This window comes from Panulirus ornatus, chromosome 58 (assembly GCF_036320965.1).
Source record: "Panulirus ornatus isolate Po-2019 chromosome 58, ASM3632096v1, whole genome shotgun sequence".
In the NCBI taxonomy this organism is placed as follows: domain Eukaryota; kingdom Metazoa; phylum Arthropoda; class Malacostraca; order Decapoda; family Palinuridae; genus Panulirus; species Panulirus ornatus.
The window spans coordinates 31,802,600-31,823,785 of record NC_092281.1 but is presented as its reverse complement, the minus strand read 5'-3'; the positions used below and the strand labels follow the sequence as shown (position 1 = coordinate 31,823,785).

At 42.8% G+C, this 21,186-nt stretch overlaps 1 protein-coding gene across 1 annotated transcript; it reads right to left on the bottom strand.

Moving 5' to 3' along the window:
- Positions 1-10,203: 10,203 nt before the first annotated feature.
- LOC139766721 (putative nuclease HARBI1) lies at positions 10,204-11,700 on the bottom strand. Its single transcript, XM_071695642.1, has 2 exons — positions 10,400-11,700; positions 10,204-10,231 (listed from the first exon to the last, which is right to left on the bottom strand). Exons 1-2 carry the CDS (start codon positions 11,698-11,700, stop codon positions 10,204-10,206), a joined length of 1,329 nt encoding a protein of 442 aa, XP_071551743.1.
- Positions 11,701-21,186: the final 9,486 nt, after the last annotated feature.

The window sequence follows — 21,186 nt, the reverse complement described above, 5'->3', positions numbered from 1 at the left end:
AATAATACCTACGACAATATTTTGCCGGGCGGGAGGCATAGCAAGACAAGCAAACAGTGGTCATAGAGATACAGGACAAAAATAAAATGATGCATCATATGGCTAATGGAAAGCAGAAATTTGATTTCTAATTCGGCCATTACTGACAATTTTTGATACTGAACCTCTGAGATAAAATCTTCCTTCACACCAGAACCGCAGATGTCATGGTAAACATGTTCTCTGAAGTGTACGTGAAGTCTCTGTGGTGCATTATACAGTGATCGTATCTCACGGTGCAACGCTGGGTAATTAACCATCTCTCCCTGCACTGGGTAATTAACCATCTCTCCCTACGCTGGGTAATTAACCATCTCTCCCTACGCTGGGTAATTAACCATCTCTTCCTGCACTGGGTAATTAACCATCTCTCCCTACATATATATGTATATATATATATATATATATATATATATATATATATATATATATATATATATATATATATATATATATATATTTTTTTTTTTTTTTTTTTTTTTTATACTTTGTCGCTGTCTCCCGCGTTTGCGAGGTAGCGCAAGGAAACAGACGAAAGAAATGGCCCAACCCCCCCATACACATGTACATACACACGTCCACACACGCAAATATACATACCTACACAGCTTTCCATGGTTTACCCCGGACGCTTCACATGCCTTGATTCAATCCACTGACAGCACGTCAACCCCTGTATACCACATCACTCCAATTCGCTCTATTTCTTGCCCTCCTTTCACCCTCCTGCATGTTCAGGCCCCGATCACACAAAATCCTTTTCACTCCATCTTTCCACCTCCAATTTGGTCTCCCTCTTCTACTCGTTCCCTCCACCTCCGACACATATATCCTCTTGGTCAATCTTTCCTCACTCATTCTCTCCATGTGCCCAAACCATTTCAAAACACCCTCTTCTGCTCTCTCAACCACGCTCTTTTTATTTCCACACATCTCTCTTACCCTTACGTTACTTACTCGATCAAACCACCTCACACCACACATTGTCCTCAAACATCTCATTTCCAGCACATCCATCCTCCTGCGCACAACTCTATCCATAGCCCACGCCTCGCAACCATACAACATTGTTGGAACCACTATTCCTTCAAACATACCCATTTTTGCTTCCCGGGATAATGTTCTCGACTTCCACACATTTTTCAAGGCTCCCAAAATTTTCGCCCCCTCCCCCACCCTATGATCCACTTCCGCTTCCATGGTTCCATCCACTGACAGATCCACTCCCAGATATCTAAAACACTTCACTTCCTCCAGTTTTTCTCCATTCAAACTCACCTCCCAATTGACTTGACCCTCAACCCTACTGTACCTAATAACCTTGCTCTTATTCACATTTACTCTTAACTTTCTTCTTCCACACACTTTACCAAACTCCGTCACCAGCTTCTGCAGTTTCTCACATGAATCCGCCACCAGCGCTGTATCATCAGCGAACAACAACTGACTCACTTCCCAAGCTCTCTCATCCCCAACAGACTTCATACTTGCCCCTCTTTCCAAAACTCTTGCATTTACCTCCCTAACAACCCCATCCATAAACAAATTAAACAACCATGGAGACATCACACACCCCTGCCGCAAACCTACATTCACTGAGAACCAATCACTTTCCTCTCTTCCTACACGTACACATGCCTTACATTCTCGATAAAAACTTTTCACTGCTTCTAACAACTTGCCTCCCACACCATATATTCTTAATACCTTCCACAGAGCATCTCTATCAACTCTATCATATGCCTTCTCCAGATCCATAAATGCTACATACAAATCCATTTGCTTTTCTAAGTATTTCTCATATACATTCTTCAAAGCAAACACCTGATCCACACATCCACATATATATATATATATATATATATATATATATATATATATATGTATATATATATATATATATATATATATATATATATATATATATATATATATATATATATATATATGTATATATATATATGTATGTACAAGACTGAAAACTGAATTTCCCAAATAAAAAATGGAGGCACCGGGGTTTGAACCCGGGTCCTCTCGCATGCCAAGCGAGTGCTCTACCACTGCGTTAAGAACAGAGGACTGGACCTTTGAGGGAATATTCTCACCTGGCCCCCTTCTCTGTTCCTTCTTTTGGAAAATTAAAATTGAGAGGGGAGGATTTCCAGCCCCCCGCTCCCTCCCCTTTTAGTCGCCTTCTACGACACGCAGGGAATACGTGGGAAGTATTCTTTCTCCCCTATCCCCAGGGGATATATATATATGTATATATATATATATATATATATATATATATATATATATATATATATATATATCCTCCCTGGGGATAGGGGAGAAAGAATACTTCCCACGTATTCCCTGCGTGTCGTAGAAGGCGACTAAAAGGGGAGGGAGCGGGGGGCTGGAAATCCTCCCCTCTCATTATTTTTTTTTTTTTTTTTTTTTTTTTTTTTTTTTTCCAAAAGAAGGAACAGAGAAGGGGGCCAGGTGAGGATATTCCCTCAAAGGCCCAGTTCTCTTTTCTTAACGCTACCTCGCTAACGCGGGAAATGGCGAATAGTTTGAAAGAAAAGAAAGAAAATATATATATATATATATATATATATATATATATATTGGAAAGGATCACAATTTTGCACGTGATCAAGTATATTCTTATGAGTTCACAGGGAAAATAAACACGATAAGTTCCCAAGTGCACTTTCGTGTAAAACTCACATCATCAGGGGAGATACAAGAGAGAAATATAAAAGTCAGTTGATATACAACGAAGAAACGTAGCTAGGACGCCATATGGTAAACATGTGATTGTCCAAGACAGACAACAAGCGTATCATAAACTTATTATGTGGACAAGAAGGTGAATTGTTTACAAATTTTATCAACATTAAAGTTATCCAATTTGTATAGACCATCACTAATATTAAGATTATAATTCTTTGTGTATTCAGTAATAGAAGATTCAATTATATTTTTCGTGGTACTTGAGTTAGAGTTAAAAACTGAGATGGCATTATTAACTCTAATTCCAATATCACGAGAAATATCATTGAATCTTCTATCATTAAATACACAAAGAATTATAAACCTTAAAGCAACATGGCGGTCAAAAATAAGCTTTAGGAATGAAGTTTATGAATGGAATATCAGTGAGACGATCCAAATGACGAATGAATGAGAGCGTAGTCAACATACAATATAAAAGGACATATTATGAATGGCAGGAGCCAGGCAAGTAACGGCCCAACTGAATGGAAGGATTTAAAAGTTCGCGTTATATGACGATTTTTGATAGATTATTCAAATTTCCATTCCAGTTATGAAACGTAATGGTTGTGTTCAGTTCTAGAGACAAAGTTTAAAGATTTGTGTTTCAAAGATGAACCACAAAGGATATCGTTAAATTAACTGACATTAAAATTTGTCAATTAAGTAAATCATTTTGTACAATAGCTGTAATTTGACAGAGTTAAAAGTTCACAATTTCATTACAATTCTAATTCAGAACTTTGAGATTAAATGATGGTTTGCACAAGCTTAACGTACAATCAAGTTTTGTGTTTATATGACGTATCTTAAAGAACTCTGGTAAAATAACGCAGCTGGAAGGTTTACGTTCAAATGACGGTGTTTAAATGTTTATTGATGAATGGTAGATTTAAATGGACAGATTTTAAGTTCGCGTTTTCATGAGCGACCTTAAACCTTGTGGTTGAATGTCACAGTTTAAAGGTTGGTATGTACAATGTTGACCAGATGGCGGTAGTGTGTAGACACAGCCATACCAGGTCGTATTTATCATCATTAAAGTCACCTTCCTTACTTACTTATGGCGGCGATGAAATTCACTGGTTCTTGATTCTGCACCAATTAACCTATCAGATAATGGTACAATGTTTGCCTGGTGTTGCATATATCACGTCTGTTGTTGAAACACAAGAATGCCAGGTGACTTTGGGAGTGGATGATAATATAAAGATCAATATAAATGTGGGAAATCTTGAACCGCCATCACCAGACACAACACATGTTTGGATCTGGCGGGGGGAGGGACTTGCCTGTGACGTCACGATGCCCCGCCTCCAGCCTGGCGCCGCTCTGTGTGTGTGTGTGTGTGTGTGTGTGTAGCCCCTGGGTTCATGTTGGCCACAGCCACCCACCAGCCGGTGGTCAGGTCAGTGGGCGGTGTGTGTGTGTGTGTGTGTGTGTAGCCCCTGGGTTCATGTTGGCCACAGCCACCCACCGGCCGGTGGTCAGGTCAGTGGGCGGTGTGTGTGTGTGTGTGTGTGTAGTCCCTGGGTTCATGTTGGCCACAGCCACCCACCGGCCGGTGGTCAGGTCAGTGTGTGTGTGTGTGTGTGTGTGTGTGTAGTCCCTGGGTTCATGTTGGCCACAGCCACCCACCGGCCGGTGGTCAGGTCAGTGTGTGTGTGTGTGTGTGTGTGTGTGTAGTCCCTGGGTTCATGTTGGCCACAGCCACCCACTGGCCGGGTGGGCTGGCGGTAGTTTATAACTAAGACTGGTAGTTTCACATGCCACTTGGAGTGTCCCTCACTACAGAACTTGAGCAGCTCTTATCCTGAGGTGGAGCAGTTGATCCTCTCCACCAGGCTGGTACACTTGGTCTGCACCAGGTGGCTCCCTCCTGGTCATCCTGAGTGGTTGGTTGCTGTGTGGGATTTAATGACCATTGACTTGTGAAGGTCATTAGGCCAACCATCATTTTATCATCTGATAAAACATGAAGCAACGTAAAATATTACATGATCCACCTAAACTATTGAGAATGATGAAGTCTGATATTGTTACGTTACGTCATCCAATCTTGCCACTCACATGTTACAGTAATCACGACTACATACATAGTGTTGTTACGACTGATATTACTGTATGTAGTTAATAACTTGTTGACACCAGAGGAAACCATCATTATGATGTCTTGTGTCACCAACATGTATCTATAATACTTCTATAACCAGCATGATCAAGAAGGTTATAACAACATTATCCTTGTGTCACCAACATGTATCTATAATACTTCTATAACCAGCATGATCAAGAAGGTTATAACAACATTATCCTTGTGTCACCATCATGTATCTATAATACTTCTATAACCAGTATGATCAAGAAGGTTATAACAACATTATCCTTGTGTCACCAACATGTATCTATAATACTTCTATAACCAGCATGATCAAGAAGGTTATAACAACATTATCCTTGTGTCACCAACATGTATCTATAATACTTCTATAACCAGCATGATCAAGAAGGTTATAACAACATTATCCTTGTGTCACCAACATGTATCTATAATACTTCTATAACCAGCATGATCAAGAAGGTTATAACAACATTATCCTTGTGTCACCATCATGTATCTATAATACTTCTATAACCAGCATGATCAAGAAGGTTATAACAACATTATCCTTGTGTCACCAACATGTATCTATAATACTTCTATAACCAGCATGATCAAGAAGGTTATAACAACATTATCCTTGTGTCACCAACATGTATCTATAATACTTCTATAACCAGCATGATCAAGAAGGTTATAACAACATTATCCTTGTGTCACCAACATGTATCTATAATACTTCTATAACCAGCATGATCAAGAAGGTTATAACAACATTATCCTTGTGTCACCATCATGTATCTATAATACTTCTATAACCAGCATGATCAAGAAGGTTATAACAACATTATCCTTGTGTCACCAACATGTATCTATAATACTTCTATAACCAGCATGATCAAGAAGGTTATAACAACATTATCCTTGTGTCACCAACATGTATCTATAATACTTCTATAACCAGCATGATCAAGAAGGTTATAACAACATTATCCTTGTAGTTGTTGGATCAGTGTAGAGCAGAACAATACCTGGTGAACATTACTTCCTGGTGGCCGCCATAAATACCACCAGTGTTTATAAGCTCACACATCACCAGGGGTTAAGATATGGTGTTAGCCCTCACTGCTCTATATAGCACCAGCCACGGTGGCTGGGCCTCCAGGTTATACTTCACTCCTACTCTTCTATATCCCTAACTTCCTTGTGATCATCTCACTTTGAATAACTAGATCTTCACATAACAGTTGTTTGTTGTTGTTGTTGTTGTTGTTGTTGTTGTTGTTGTTGTTGTTGTTGTTGTTGTTGTTACATGTTGTAGGTTTATGTTCTGCCACTGGACGACTCGTTCTCTGATCTTACCCAACAGATAAATGTTTGTGTCGAGACTCGTCAAATGTTTATCATACGGAGTCTGTAACACGTAAGTCTGTCTATCGTTCACTATACTGGATAGTAACTGGTAAAGGTTATTAAAGATATCTACAACAGAAACTGTGCCACACAACAAAACATACAAATCACAACATGATGACATGTTTGACCATCAGCAGGTAAGGTCATCAAGCCGCACCATACATACGTCAGACAGTAACATCAGTTGTATAACAGGATGTATATATGTTGTTGGATTTAAGGGCTATCAGCTTGTGGTCATGAAGCCAGAATGTGAGCCATAAGTTCAACATAAAATGATCGTCCAGGTCCAGCAGGTAGCTGCATATGACGCTATGAATGTCTGTCTTCATTACTGACGACGTAGAGGGAAGGGTTTGGCAGGAAGTGGAGTGTGGTGGAGTTTGCTGGAGGGTTCTCGGGAGTGTTGTGAAGAAGAGATAGAAAAACAGACTGAAAGGAGGAGGGTAACAAGTCCTTGGGCTCAGCCCAAGTGCGACATTGTCAGTCAAGCAAAACATCTACAATAATCGCCAGGTTGGTTGGTTATTTGGGCTTGTGGCTCATCCACTGCCAGGATTAATAAAGTCAACAAGTTAGTCATGATCCTCAACCAAAAATACATAAACACCTTCACGTGTTGAAGATATTTGGAAGGTCATACACACGCTCACTAAATATTTGGCCCATATAAGTAAGGTTTTCACTCCTTTTGATTGCAAGGGTCATACCTGCGGTAAAGGTCATGTTATAACCATCAATTGAATCATCTTGAAGAGTTTTCCCAGAGGTTCAAGATAATTCTGAGACCGTACACGCTCTCACCCTGTTTGGTGGATTCAAACGTACAGCGACATATGGAAGGTGAGTCAGTAATGAATCCTTTATATATTCTATTTTTAAGTCAGCTAACAATCCTTTCAACGTATTATTGTGTGAACAGATGGAACAACCTAATATAGAAAGATGTACATCCAAGAAAGTCATCAGTGACGACAAGTAAGATAGAAAAACCTGAGAAATGGTTGTTGGTGATGGTGTGAACAGTATTATTATTATTACCAAACATCACCAGCACACCTTTGATGGCGCTCCTACACCTTCGTATTATTATTACCACACATCACCAGCACACCTTTGATGGCGCTCCTACACCTTCGTGGCTGCTGCACTCTACACAGGAACAGGGGATGATGGACACCTTTGAGCAAGAAGAATTCCGACGAGACTGTACTATTTCTCTCCGTCCTTTGAGGATGACACAGCCTTGCTAAGGACGACTTGTCACTGGTAGTGACACAGCTGACGGATGGAGTCCTGTTACACCTTGTGAATAATATCTCATGACCAAAACAGTAGACTGGCCAGGTTGACAAGCGTATTGTGCAATTCAACTGACTAATGATATGATAAAGAAAATTACAAACATAAATATCTCTTGTAAGGATCAAATCCATGATGAAACAAATATAGTTAGAATGATTAATGAAACAGAGTGTGGGAAGTGACACAGCTTTGTAATGCTTGGTCAGTTACGAATGATTAATACGAAAGCGTTAGGTATCGACCCGAAGGAGAACATGTATACAAACTTTATAGAAGACATATCTATAGGTAGGTTTACTCTTACGCACTTTTGTGTTACGGCCTGGTACGGCGTGGGCCGCACCAATGTCGCCCTAAAGTCGCAGCAAAGCGTGCCCATGACACTGGCGGCATCTGTTGCGGCGCGCCAAATCCGTACGGCGCCGCTCAGATTTTAAAACATTTCAAATTTTCGAGCGGTACCGTGCGGTTTGATGACGCCGCACGAAATCGTAAGCGGCGTGGCGCGGCGCCTAAACAAACCCCGCAAGAAACCGCCCGTGTCCGCACGGTTCCGCGCCACACCGTGCCACGTACGGCCTTGAGCGGCTTCATGCTATCCGTACGGGAGTGTTACGGCGTGCTGGTACGGCGTCTTGCGGCGCCCATGCAAGAGTGTTGCAACGTCTTCATACATGATTCATACATCTTGCGGGGCATGCGGCGTGCGTGCGGGGTCCGTGCGGGGTCCCTGCGGCGCCTTCCTGGGGGATTGTAAGGAAAGTTGCCGCGTGCCGCCTGGGGAGGTGTACAAAAGGGTCCGGACAGAAAACGGGGCATCATTCGCGCTCTGACAGCCAGACGACGCACTTTACCAGCCACTCTCGCTCCACTTTACCACCCAGATGCCTCGTAGGAAGACCACCCCTATGCCTACCCAGGGGTCCCAGGCCACCCAGGACACCCAGCCTGCAGAACCGGAGGAGAGGTCTGAACCCGTGGAAGAGCTGCCCCTTGAGGTCAGCCTATCCAACATCGAGTACCAGGACATCGCAGGCCTGAGTGGTATCGTGCAGCCCAAGAAACGATACCGCCCCAGCAAGAAGGAAATTTCAGACTACAAGTTCACACAAGAGCAGAAGGAGCAGATCGCCGAATTCGTCAAGGAGCACCCTACTTTATACGACAAGCGGGACAAGCAATGGTCGAATCCAAGGGCGAAGGAGGAACTATGGAGGGAACTGGCAAGGGAATTCGAAAATTGCACCTTCCAGCAAGTACGCAAGTATTTCGAGGCACGGCGAACCGACTTCGGAAAAATAGAGAAGGAGAACAAGAGCGGGGCGGCAGCACGACAACGGACAACACGGGAGGATGAAGTTATGTCAATGTGGGGATTCCTGGATGGTCACATCACCCACGAACCGACAATACCAAGCGAGCGGTTCTCACCTGCACCTGACGTCGCCACACCAACAATGGAAATAGGCGGAGGAGAATCATCCAGTGGTGACATGTCGGGCCTCTCTGTAACTTCGATTTAGCGGAGGAAGCGGCTGCTGAAGCAGAGGAGGACCCAGCGAGGGGAGCGACATGTTGGCACACCTGATTCGGCTGAAGAAGCAGTCCACTCGCAACTCAGCAGAATTATGGATCTAATGAACCAACTGATACCTGAAGGGGAAAGCAAGAAACAGCGTACCATCAACGTCTTCGTCCAATACATCAGAGAACACCTCGAGTTCGTGCCAGAAGAATACCAGCAGCCCTTCTTCAACACAGTCATCACTACGATTCACAAATTGGCGGGCCCCAAAGAAGAAAATGCCACGGAGAAAGCAGCTTTGGCTCGGGGGATGCCCATAAACTTGCCGCAAAATCAAACACCCAAAGAGACGCAGACGGAACCAGTGGCTTTAGCTCCCCAACCGATTCCTACAAAATCACAACACCATATATGAAATCTATGTAAACTCCCTAATCTCTCGATAGTTGGTTCACTGTAGCCGTGGTGTCCTGTGTGTAGTCACATCTCACAATGTCAGCTCGACCTGTTTGAGACCTGTATGGTATTCAGCCGCTAATCTCTCTATTGTTGGTTCACTGGAGCCGCGGTGTCCTGTGTGTAGTCACATCTCAGCATGTCGGCTTGACCTGTTTGTGACTACGTACCTGTGTGGTTCATCTCCTACTCCAACCGAGTAGGTACAACTCAATTACAGGTCCACTAATTTTATCTCCTCTCTATATGCAAATACATCATGTTAGACAATAGTACTTTAAAATCCTAGACATTGTACCACTGAACTATATTAAGTATATGCATTCACGCACCAACCATCAAGAGGATTTTGGCGCCAGAGTGTGAACTTTAATTATTTAAAACTTTTGTATGTTCTTCTCAATATGCTTTTTATGTATTTTTAGTTTATTATAATAAGTGCACCAACCATCGAGGGGTATTTGGCGTCAGAATATGAACTTTAAATACTGTATTTATGTTATGACCAATATGCTTTTACATGTTTCTTTCTCATTCCTGTTAAGTTTCAGTTCAATATCTTCCAACACCATTTCATATAAGTCCCAATCATCCATCAAATAATCTCTATCACATTAATATGGCTATCAGACAATACACAAATATGGGAGTATCAAACAATGTTAAGTACATCATGAACTTTATTTACAATTATGTACATTCACTGGTTGGGTTGGGTTATATATATTTGTGTGTGTGTCCTCTAGTTGTCAGGAGGAGGTCGTCCTCGAGGAAACACCATTCCCTCTTGCCATTCCACTGCGCCTGCATCCGATGAATGATACTGGGCCAGGTAATCTCTGACTGCCTTCGCTCGCCGTGTGTAGTTCGGTCCCCTTCTTGCCATGAGTTGTACCATGAGGTTCAGTGACTCCTCCCTCCAAGTACCAGGGACGACATCATGTTGTTGGTCCTCATAGTTGACAACGGTGCGATCAATTGGGTAGTGTTGCAGTGTCAGGTTATGCATGACACATGCACACATCGTTAGCTTCTTGCAAACAGGGACATCTTGTTGCATCGTCCTTCCGAAGATTCGCCATCTCATCTGTAGCAGCTCGAATGCGTTTTCCACCACACGACGAGCGCGAGATAGTCTGTAGCTGTATAGTCGTTCGGTGGGATCTTGTGATTGGTGGGAGTAGGGTTTCATCGTCCACGTCTTGAGAGCGAAGGCATCGTCGGCGACTATGTGGTAGGGGATGGGTTCGTCGTCGTTGGGCAGAGTTGTGTCATGAGGGAAGTGTGCACGGTTGTTATTAATGGCCCTGGCCAGGGTGCACATCTGCCAGGCACCTCCATCCCCAGCGCCTCCTTCTGTACCGACGTCGATGTACAAGAACTTGTAATTTGCATCGGAGAGGGCCATGAGGACGATGCTGTGAAACGTTTTGTAATTGAAGTACAGTGAGCCTCCACCTCTGGGTTTCTTGATTGCGACCTGCTTCCCATCCAGGGCTCCCACACAATTGAAGTAGTTCCACTTTGAGGCGAATCGTTGTGCTACGTTCTTCCATTCTTCTGGTGCCTTGGGGCACTTCATCACTTCTGGTTTGTAGCTGTCGATAATGGCATCGCAGACTATCGGGATAAACCGGCATATGGAAGCCTTGGAGACTATGAAGCTGTATTGGAGACTTGGATAGTCGTTCCCAGTTGCCAGGTGCCGGAGGGTGACCGCCAACTTAAGTCCCACCTCTTGTGCATTCCGCATTCTAGTGTCCTCCTTCTTCAAAATGGGCGTCAGCCTCTCAACCATCTCCAGGAACAATTCTGTGTAGATGTGTAGGAAATTCTTGTGTCCTTCGGGGTCCTCTTTGTTCAATTCTTGTAGCAGCTGGTCGTAGTTTCCATATAATTGTCGCCGTGTCAGCCACTCCCGACTCCATAACCGCCCTGCCCTGCCGTCCTTTCTTCGCAATCGTTCTGGTGGGTGTGGCACTGCAGTACGTCTTCTTCTTCTCCACTCGTAGACGACCTGGACTGCACAAATACAGAGTACAGCTGCCAAAATTCTCTGGGTCTCCTGGGGTGAGAGGCTCTGGATGTCCATACTGTATGCTGGCTGGCAAAAGAATGAGGCATGTGCTTGCCAGACCTCTATATATACCCTAGGTTCATATCCGACACGGTTTGGAACGGTGCATGTGCAACAATCATGCATTGTTCCACGTCGTGTCTCGTGCACATGTGCGCTCACTCCGCAACAACACCGCAAGCTAACCGCAACAACACCGCAAGCTACCCGCGACACACCGCAACCACGGCAAGAGGCCGTGCCATGCCGTATGAAACCGCGCCATCAAAAGCCGTAAACACCGCGCCACTGCCGTGACACTGCGCAAGACACCGCAACATTACCGCAACAACACGCCGTAACACACCGCACGAAAACAAGGGACGCCGCCCAATAACGGTCATTTTGCCTCTCACCGCGCCACCTCGCTGGCGTCTTTAGTGCGGCCCACGCCGTACCAGGCCGTAACACAAAAGTGCGTAAGTGTAAACCTACCTTAAGTTTTAGTATTTGTATTGTATGACTACAGTTAACCCTTGTGTTAGTGATACAGTGGCCGGAGTGGCTACTGTGACGTTGATGTAATATCCATTTGATAAATCTCTATCTAAATATGACCTTCAGTCATAAAGACTGCACCACAAACCTTTCATTGCCTTGAAATCTTAAGAGAATCAATGTTAACCTTTGTATGTTTTATATATGATCCAGTGACTTTAACCCCAGCCACCGTTGTACACAGTCATATCCCTGATATGTGGACACCTGGAACGTTGTAGATAATTTATCATGAAGGTCCCAGTACTGTGTCCACGCCACACCCACTCCAACAAAGGGCGCCTGTGGACGACGATGACGAAGGGAGGCTCTTCAAGCAAACCTCATCATAAGTTTACAAGGACGATCTCTTTGTGTTTTCTGTCATCTACTAAGGAATATTTGTCAAGCGTTTGGTGTGTCCACAACTGTTTTATACCTTCGGAGTTATATTTCTTCCTCTTGTGTATCACTAACATTGACTCTCGGGTCGCATGAGTTTCACTACAACGAAATTCGCAGACGTTACTAAAGGTGAGACGTAAGACCACGTCAGGTAGTTAACAGATGCGACAACTTGACATAACTATCGTAAAATGGTACATTGGATTGTGTTTCCTGCTTGTTTAATTCTTGCTTTGTTTGCATTAACATTTGTCTATTGATTTATAGATTATGGCTGGAGGTAACCATTGTCAACTCTTCATAATTAATGATGGTCTGTGGTAGGTTTACTCCCTACACCCATCATCCTTCTTGGTCCCAAATCTATTTCAGGCCACCCAGACCACTGGTGCCTTGTGGATGTACCAATGTGACCCTATGTTCGTACAATTGTTCTTAAGCCCGTTTCTTAGGCAGTGTTACCTCTGTGTTTTGTGAAAATTGTCTCCTTACCAGCGAGTATTGTAAGAAAATGGTTTAATAGTCTATCTTGCAACTGCATCAGCTACTACAGATAATCAGAAAGTGTAAACATTCAGCGGTTCATGAATGCCAAGCGGTTGTTCAAGCCAGGCAAAATGTGTGGATGACCTTGACGGAGTAAGCAATGTGTTGATGAAGTTATGGCCAGTGGTGTGGCGAGGGAGGGTCTGGGCAGGCAGGACACGATTGAGTGATGTTTCGTATCGTCAAGCCTCATTCCTTCCCTTGTCTATGTTTTACTTTTGATGACATTCATAGAGAATGCAGCTAAGGAGTTACGTTTTCTATACACAACATAGATGCTATTCGTTTTTACAAAATCGTAGTTTACTTGCAAACGGTAAAATCACTCATATGTAGCTTTGCCAGGTTTCCTCCTAAATTTGTTCTCCATATTAGATTCATCATACGTCAACGTAACAACTTAAAACAGAGATGGTCACGAAGTACAAAGATTAAAAATGATGAAAGGCTTTGATAATCTCGATCTAACAAATTACCTAAGGCTAGATCTTCTGATCTAAGTCGTATTAATGGATGCAGTCTGGTGGGAAAACATTCTACCTTCACTGAGGCCAAGTGTTATTTGCTCAACCTAATTGTTAACATACAGACTGATGATTCCCCTGCAACTTCCATGGTATACACACTGACCAACTTGGCAAGTGGTACACCGAGTACAACGCCACACCTCCTGACTCCTTCCCAACCCACATGATGAAGGTCATGGACAACTTGTATGACCGCTACCTAACATTACCTGGACCCAAGATGACATTACAAATTATTGATAAATTCTATCTTGCTTGAGAGAACAAAATCTTTAATACTAAAGAATGATGGAAAGAAACAGCAAGATAATATCTTGGGGGATAAAGTGTGTCGATCACCGCAGACAAAATTGAGGATACAACATAGAATAGAGAATTTGTCTCCGATGATGCTCTTGCCTCCTCTGACGTCCACATGTTATCCACATAAACACAGTACGTTACTACAGTACATACAGTAATATCAGTCGTAACAACACTATGTATGTAGTCGTGATTACCGTAACATGTGAGTGGCAAGATTGGATGACGTAACGTAACAATATCAGACTTCATCATTCTCAATAGTTTAGGTGGATCATGTAATATTTGACGTTGCTTCATGTTTTATCAGATGATAAAATGATGGCTGGCTTAATGACCTTCACAAGTCAGTGGTCATTAAATCCCACACAGCAACCAACCACTCAGGATGACCAGGAGGGAGCCACCTGGTGCAGACCAAGTGTACCAGCCTGGTGGAGAGGATCAACTGCTCCACCTCAGGATAAGAGCTGCTCAAGTTCTGTAGTGAGGGACACTCCAAGTGGCATGTGAAACTACCAGTCTTAGTTATAAACTACCGCCAGCCCACCCGGCCGGTGGGTGGCTGTGGCCAACATGAACCCAGGGACTACACACACACACACACACACACACACACACCGCCCACTGACCTGACCACCGGCCGGTGGGTGGGTGGCTGTGGCCAACATGAACCCAGGGACTACACACACACACACACACACACACACACACACACCGCCCACTGACCTGACCACCGGCCGGTGGGTGGCTGTGGCCAACATGAACCCAGGGACTACACACACACACACACACACACACACACACCGCCCACTGACCTGACCACCGGCCGGTGGGTGGGTGGCTGTGGCCAACATGAACCCAGGGGCTACACACACACACACACACACACACACACACACACCGCCCACTGACCTGACCACCGGCCGGTGGGTGGCTGTGGCCAACATGAACCCAGGGGCTACACACACACACACACACACACACACACACACACACACCGCCCACTGACCTGACCACCGGCCGGTGGGTGGGTGGCTGTGGCCAACATGAACCCAGGGGCTACACACACACACACACACACACACACACACACACACACCGCCCACTGACCTGACCACCGGCCGGTGGGTGGCTGTGGCCAACATGAACCCAGGGGCGACACACCGCCCACTGACCTGACCACCGGCCGGTGGGTGGCTGTGGCCAACATGAACCCAGGGACTACACACACACACACACACACACACACACCGCCCACTGACCTGACCACCGGCCGGTGGGTGGCTGTGGCCAACATGAACCCAGGGGCTACACACACACACACACACACACACACAGAGCGGCGCCAGGCTGGAGGCGGGGCATCGTGACGTCACAGGCAAGTCCCTCCCCCCGCCAGATCCAAACATGTGTTGTGTCTGGTGATGGCGGTTCAAGATTTCCCACATTTATATTGATCTTTATATTATCATCCACTCCCAAAGTCACCTGGCATTCTTGTGTTTCAACAACAGACGTGATATATGCAACACCAGGCAAACATTGTACCATTATCTGATAGGTTAATTGGTGCAGAATCAAGAACCAGTGAATTTCATCGCCGCCATAAGTAAGTAAGGAAGGTGACTTTAATGATGATAAATACGACCTGGTATGGCTGTGTCTACACACTACCACCATCTGCTCAACATTGTACATACCAACCTTTAAACTGTGACATTCAACCACAAGGTTTAAGGTCGCTCATGAAAACGCGAACTTAAAATCTATCCATTTAAATCTACCATTCATCAATCAACATTTAAACACCATCATTTGAACGTAAACCTTCCAGCTGCGTTATTTTACCAGAGTCCTTTAAGATACGTCATATAAACACAAAACTTGAATGTACGTTAAGCTTGTGCAAACCATCATTGAATCTTAAACTTTTGAATTAAAATTGTAATGAAATTGCGAACTTTTAACTCTGTCAAATTACAGCTATTGTACAAAATGATTCACATAATTGACAATTTTTAATGTCAGTTAATTTAACGATATCCTTTGAAGTTCATCTCTGAAACACAAACCTTTAAACTTTGCCTCTAGAACTAACCACAACCATCAAGTTCTATATGTGGAAAGGAAATTTGTATAATCTGTCAAAATTCGTCGTATAACGCGAACTTTTTAATCCTTCTATTTACCTGGGCCAGTCTTCCCTGGCTGCCATTCATATTTTGTCCTTTTAAACTGTGACTTTATTACACTTTCATTCATTCATCATGACTTTATTACACTTTCACTCATTCATCATGACTTTATTACACTTTCACTCATTCATCATGACTTTATTACACTTTCACTCATTCATCATGACTTTATTACACTTTCATTCATTCATCATGACTTTATTACACTTTCATTCATTCATCATGACTTTATTACACTTTCATTCATTCATCATGACTTTATTACACTTTCATTCATTCATCATGACTTTATTACACTTTCATTCATTCATCATGACTTTATTACACTTTCATTCATTCATCATGACTTTATTACACTTTCATTCATTCATCATGACTTTATTACACTCATTCATTCATCATGACTTTATTACACTTTCATTCATTCATCATGACTTTATTACACTTTCATTCATTCATCATGACTTTATTACACTCATTCATTCATCATGACTTTATTACACTTTCATTCATTCATCATGACTTTATTACACTTTCATTCATTCATCATGACTTTATTACACTTTCATTCATTCATCATGACTTTATTACACTTTCATTCATTCATCATGACTTTATTACACTTTCATTCATTCATCATGACTTTATTACACTTTCATTCATTCATCATGACTTTATTACACTTTCATTCATTCATCATGACTTTATTACACTTTCATTCATTCATCATGACTTTATTACACTTTCATTCATTCATCATGACTTTATTACACTTTCATTCATTCATCATGACTTTATTACACTTTCATTCATTCATCATGACTTTATTACACTCATTCATTCATCATGACTTTATTACACTTTCATTCATTCATCATGACTTTATTACACTTTCATTCATTCATCATGACTTTATTACACTTTCATTCATTCATCATGACTTTATTACACTTTCATTCATTCATCATGACTTTATTACACTTTCATTCATTCATCATGACTTTATTACACTTTCATTCATTCATCATGACTTTATTACACTTTCATTCATTCATCATGACTTTATTACACTTTCATTCATTCATCATGACTTTATTACACTTTCATTCATTCATCATGACTTTATTACACTTTCATTCATCATTCATCAAGTAGTTCGTCTCACTGATATTCCATTCATAAACTTCATTTCTGCATCTCATAGTTTGACCGCCATGTTGCTTTCATTAAGGTTTATGGTTAAACCTAAAGATTCTCTCTCCATTGTTTACAGTGACGGAGCCACCTGTATGTTGTACCAGACAACCAGTAATGTATGGTGACTGACGTCTACAGTGACGGAGCCACCTGTATGTTGTACCAGACAACCAGTAATGTATGGTGACTGACGTCTACAGTGACGGAGCCACCTGTATGTTGTACCAGACAACCAGTAATGTATGGTGACTGACGTCTACAGTGACGGGGCCACCTGTATGTTGTACCAGACAACCAGTAATGTATGGTGACTGACGTCTACAGTGACGGAGCCACCTGTATGTTGTACCAGACAACCAGTAATGTATGGTGACTGACGTCTACAGTGACGGAGCCACCTGTATGTTGTACCAGACAAACAGTAATGTATGGTGACTGACGTCTACAGTGACGGAGCCACCTGTATGTTGTACCAGACAACCAGTAATGTATGGTGACTGACGTGTACAGTGACGGAGCCACCTGTATGTTGTACCAGACAACCAGTAATGTATGGTGACTGACGTCTACAGTGACGGAGCCACCTGTATGTTGTACCAGACAACCAGTAATGTATGGTGACTGACGTCTACAGTGACGGAGCCACCTGTATGTTGTACCAGACAACCAGTAATGTATGGTGACTGACGTCTACAGTGACGGGGCCACCTGTATGTTGTACCAGACAACCAGTAATGTATGATGACTGACGTCTACAGTGACGGAGCCACCTGTATGTTGTACCAGACAACCAGTAATGTATGGTGACTGACGTCTACAGTGACGGAGCCACCTGTATGTTGTACCAGACAACCAGTAATGTATGGTGACTGACGTCTACAGTGACGGGGCCACCTGTATGTTGTACCAGACAACCAGTAATGTATGGTGACTGACGTCTACAGTGACGGAGCCACCTGTATGTTGTACCAGACAACCAGTAATGTATGGTGACTGACGTCTACAGTGACGGAGCCACCTGTATGTTGTACCAGACAACCAGTAATGTATGGTGACTGACGTCTACAGTGACGGAGCCACCTGTATGTTGTACAGTCTCTGACTAAAATGATGAAGATCCGCTGGCGAGCTCACGCCTCTCGTATTCGAATCATGATGGTATCGGAACCGTTATGAATCATGATGGTATCGGAACCGTTGTGAATCATGATGGTATCGGAACCGTTATGAATCATGATGGTATCGGAACCGTTGTGAATCATGATGGTATCGGAACCGTTGTGAATCATGATGGTATCGGAACCGTTGTGAATCATGATGGTATCGGAACCGTTGTGAATCATGATGGTATCGGAACCGTTGTGAATCATGATGGTATCGGAACCGTTGTGAATCATGATGATATCGGAACTGTTGTGAATCATGATGGTATCGGAACCGTTGTGAATCATGATGATATCGGAACCGTTGTGAATCATGATGGTATCGGAACCGTTGTGAATCATGATGGTATCGGAACCGTTGTGAATCATGATGGTATCGGAACCGTTGTGAATCATGATGGTATCGGAACCGTTGTGAATCATGATGATATCGGAACCGTTGTGAATCATGATGGTATCGGAACCGTTGTGAATCATGATGGTATCGGAACCGTTGTGAATCATGATGGTATCGGAACCGTTGTGAATCATGATGGTATCGGAACCGTTGTGAATCATGATGGTATCGGAACCGTTGTAAATCTCGATCTTGTGACTCATAGTGAGTGAACCCAAGTGCCTCGGTGTGGTGACATAGCTGTTCTGGTGAGGGTGGAGGTGACGGCTACTGACTTACCAGTGAATTATTATCCATGGCATCATTTTTGAAGGGTTTAATCACATTCAGTCATAACTCCCGCACTTGGTTGGTAGTTAACACTAATCTATTTCACAATTTTGGGTTGTTTCAAGTCTATCTATTTCACGGATCATATTGTTACACTCGATAGTATCCGCTACTTGGACACGGGACCTGGCATCCCTTTCCTTGTGAGTGTCGCATAATGAAGTAGTTATTTGGGAATAGATCGATAACAGAGAAACTTGGCAACTTAAACTTGAATATCTTTTGTTTTATGTGCTCATAATATACCGCCGACCGCACTCATTTTGGCAACGCTGGCGACTCGTGATAGCTTAGACCCGGCGGATCCACTTCCTCCCCGGCGGCCTTGAAGCTGCAACCTCGAGATTCATATTAAGTGACAATTTTTTTTCACTGTGGATATTTATTTTTATGACATTGTCTTCTACTTGTTATATTAGATAATCATCATGATATAGATGTTAAGCCCAGAACAATAATACTGTGTACGCACAGTTAAAAGGCTAAAACGATATCAGTTTAAATACTAGCGTAATAATTTGTCGGCAACAATAGCATCAACCAATGACGTGTCCCTGTCACCTAGCCAGCCTGGAGGGAAGTGGAATCGGCCGGTTATGTTAGCAGTGTTGCCAAAATGACTGCGGTATAGCTATAGGTAATGATAGACTTTACGTTTGCCTTGCACAACAACACAGAACCAGGCGGGTAGCAGAGTAAGTGTTTACCTTTCAAAGGTTTCTGGGAATCGAGACTAAATACTGGAGAGTGAGTTTATATCCCTCACAGATAAGTATTAAAGAATCTGTGACGCTGTCTTCAGGTATTGTATATAAATAGAGAGAGACTTATGGTGTGTGATTAGAATAACCAAACAGGACGACCAGGAACATTAGTTTATTGCAGTAACATGACAGATTAACCTTAATTACATTTAATATGACCTCCATCCCCCACCCACGGCCATCAACAACCTGGTGAATCCTTGTGGCAACACAATGGACGAAGTTTGTGCGTAAAGAGAAGAATGACACAACAATACCAGGCATTAGAAGCCTCACATATGTAGGATAACCAGACTTACATTCTCTCGAAGGCCACACAATGAGGGGTCATGTGATACAGGTTTAGAAAAGCAGGCTTTTTTATTGATACAGACCAGACCTTAGATTTTAGCCTGAAAACAATGAACCTTTATTAGCATGAATTTTCATATGACAACAAACAAACAGAGAAAGAAAGATCAATACCTGGCCATACATGTGTCTCAAGATATCTTGCTATATATAAAGACTGTGAAGATCAATACCTGGCCATACATGTGTCTCAAGATATCTTGCTATATATAAAGACTGTAAAGATCAATATCTGACCAAAGATATGCCTCAAAATATATTGCTATATATAAAGACTGTAAAGAGAATCAGAGATAAAACAGAAGTAATGAAAAGTAGATTCCTTGTGTTGATGGTAAGGACAAGTAGGGATTTCATAACAACATGATGAAGGTACTGTAACAACCAATGATTTCTGATATTTCTATTTATCTATTATACTTTGTCGCTGTCGCCCGCGTCAGTGAGGTAGCGCAAGGAAACAGACGAAACTACGGCCCAACCCACCCACATACACATGTATATACATACACGCCCACACACACAAATATACATACCTATACATCTCAACGTATACATATATGTACACACACAGACATATACATTATACAGATGTAAATAATTCATACTGCCTGCCCTTATTCATTCCCGTCGCCACCCCAACACACATGAAATGACAGCCCCTTCCCCCCGCATGTGCGCGAGGTAGCGCTAGGAAAAGACAACAAAGGCCACATTCGTTCACACTCAGTCTCTAGCTGTCATGCGTAATGCACCAAAACCACAGCTCCCTTTCCACATCCAGGCCCCACAGAACTTTCCCTG

Coding starts and splice junctions, on each gene's coding strand:
- LOC139766721 (XM_071695642.1), bottom strand. CDS start 11,700: ATGGACATCCAGAGCCTCTCACCCCAGGAGACCCAGAGAATTTTGGCA. Junction 10,232..10,399: donor GATGCAGGCGCAGTGGAATG/GCAAGAGGGAAT, acceptor ATTGTCTGATAG/CCATATTAATGTGATAGAGA.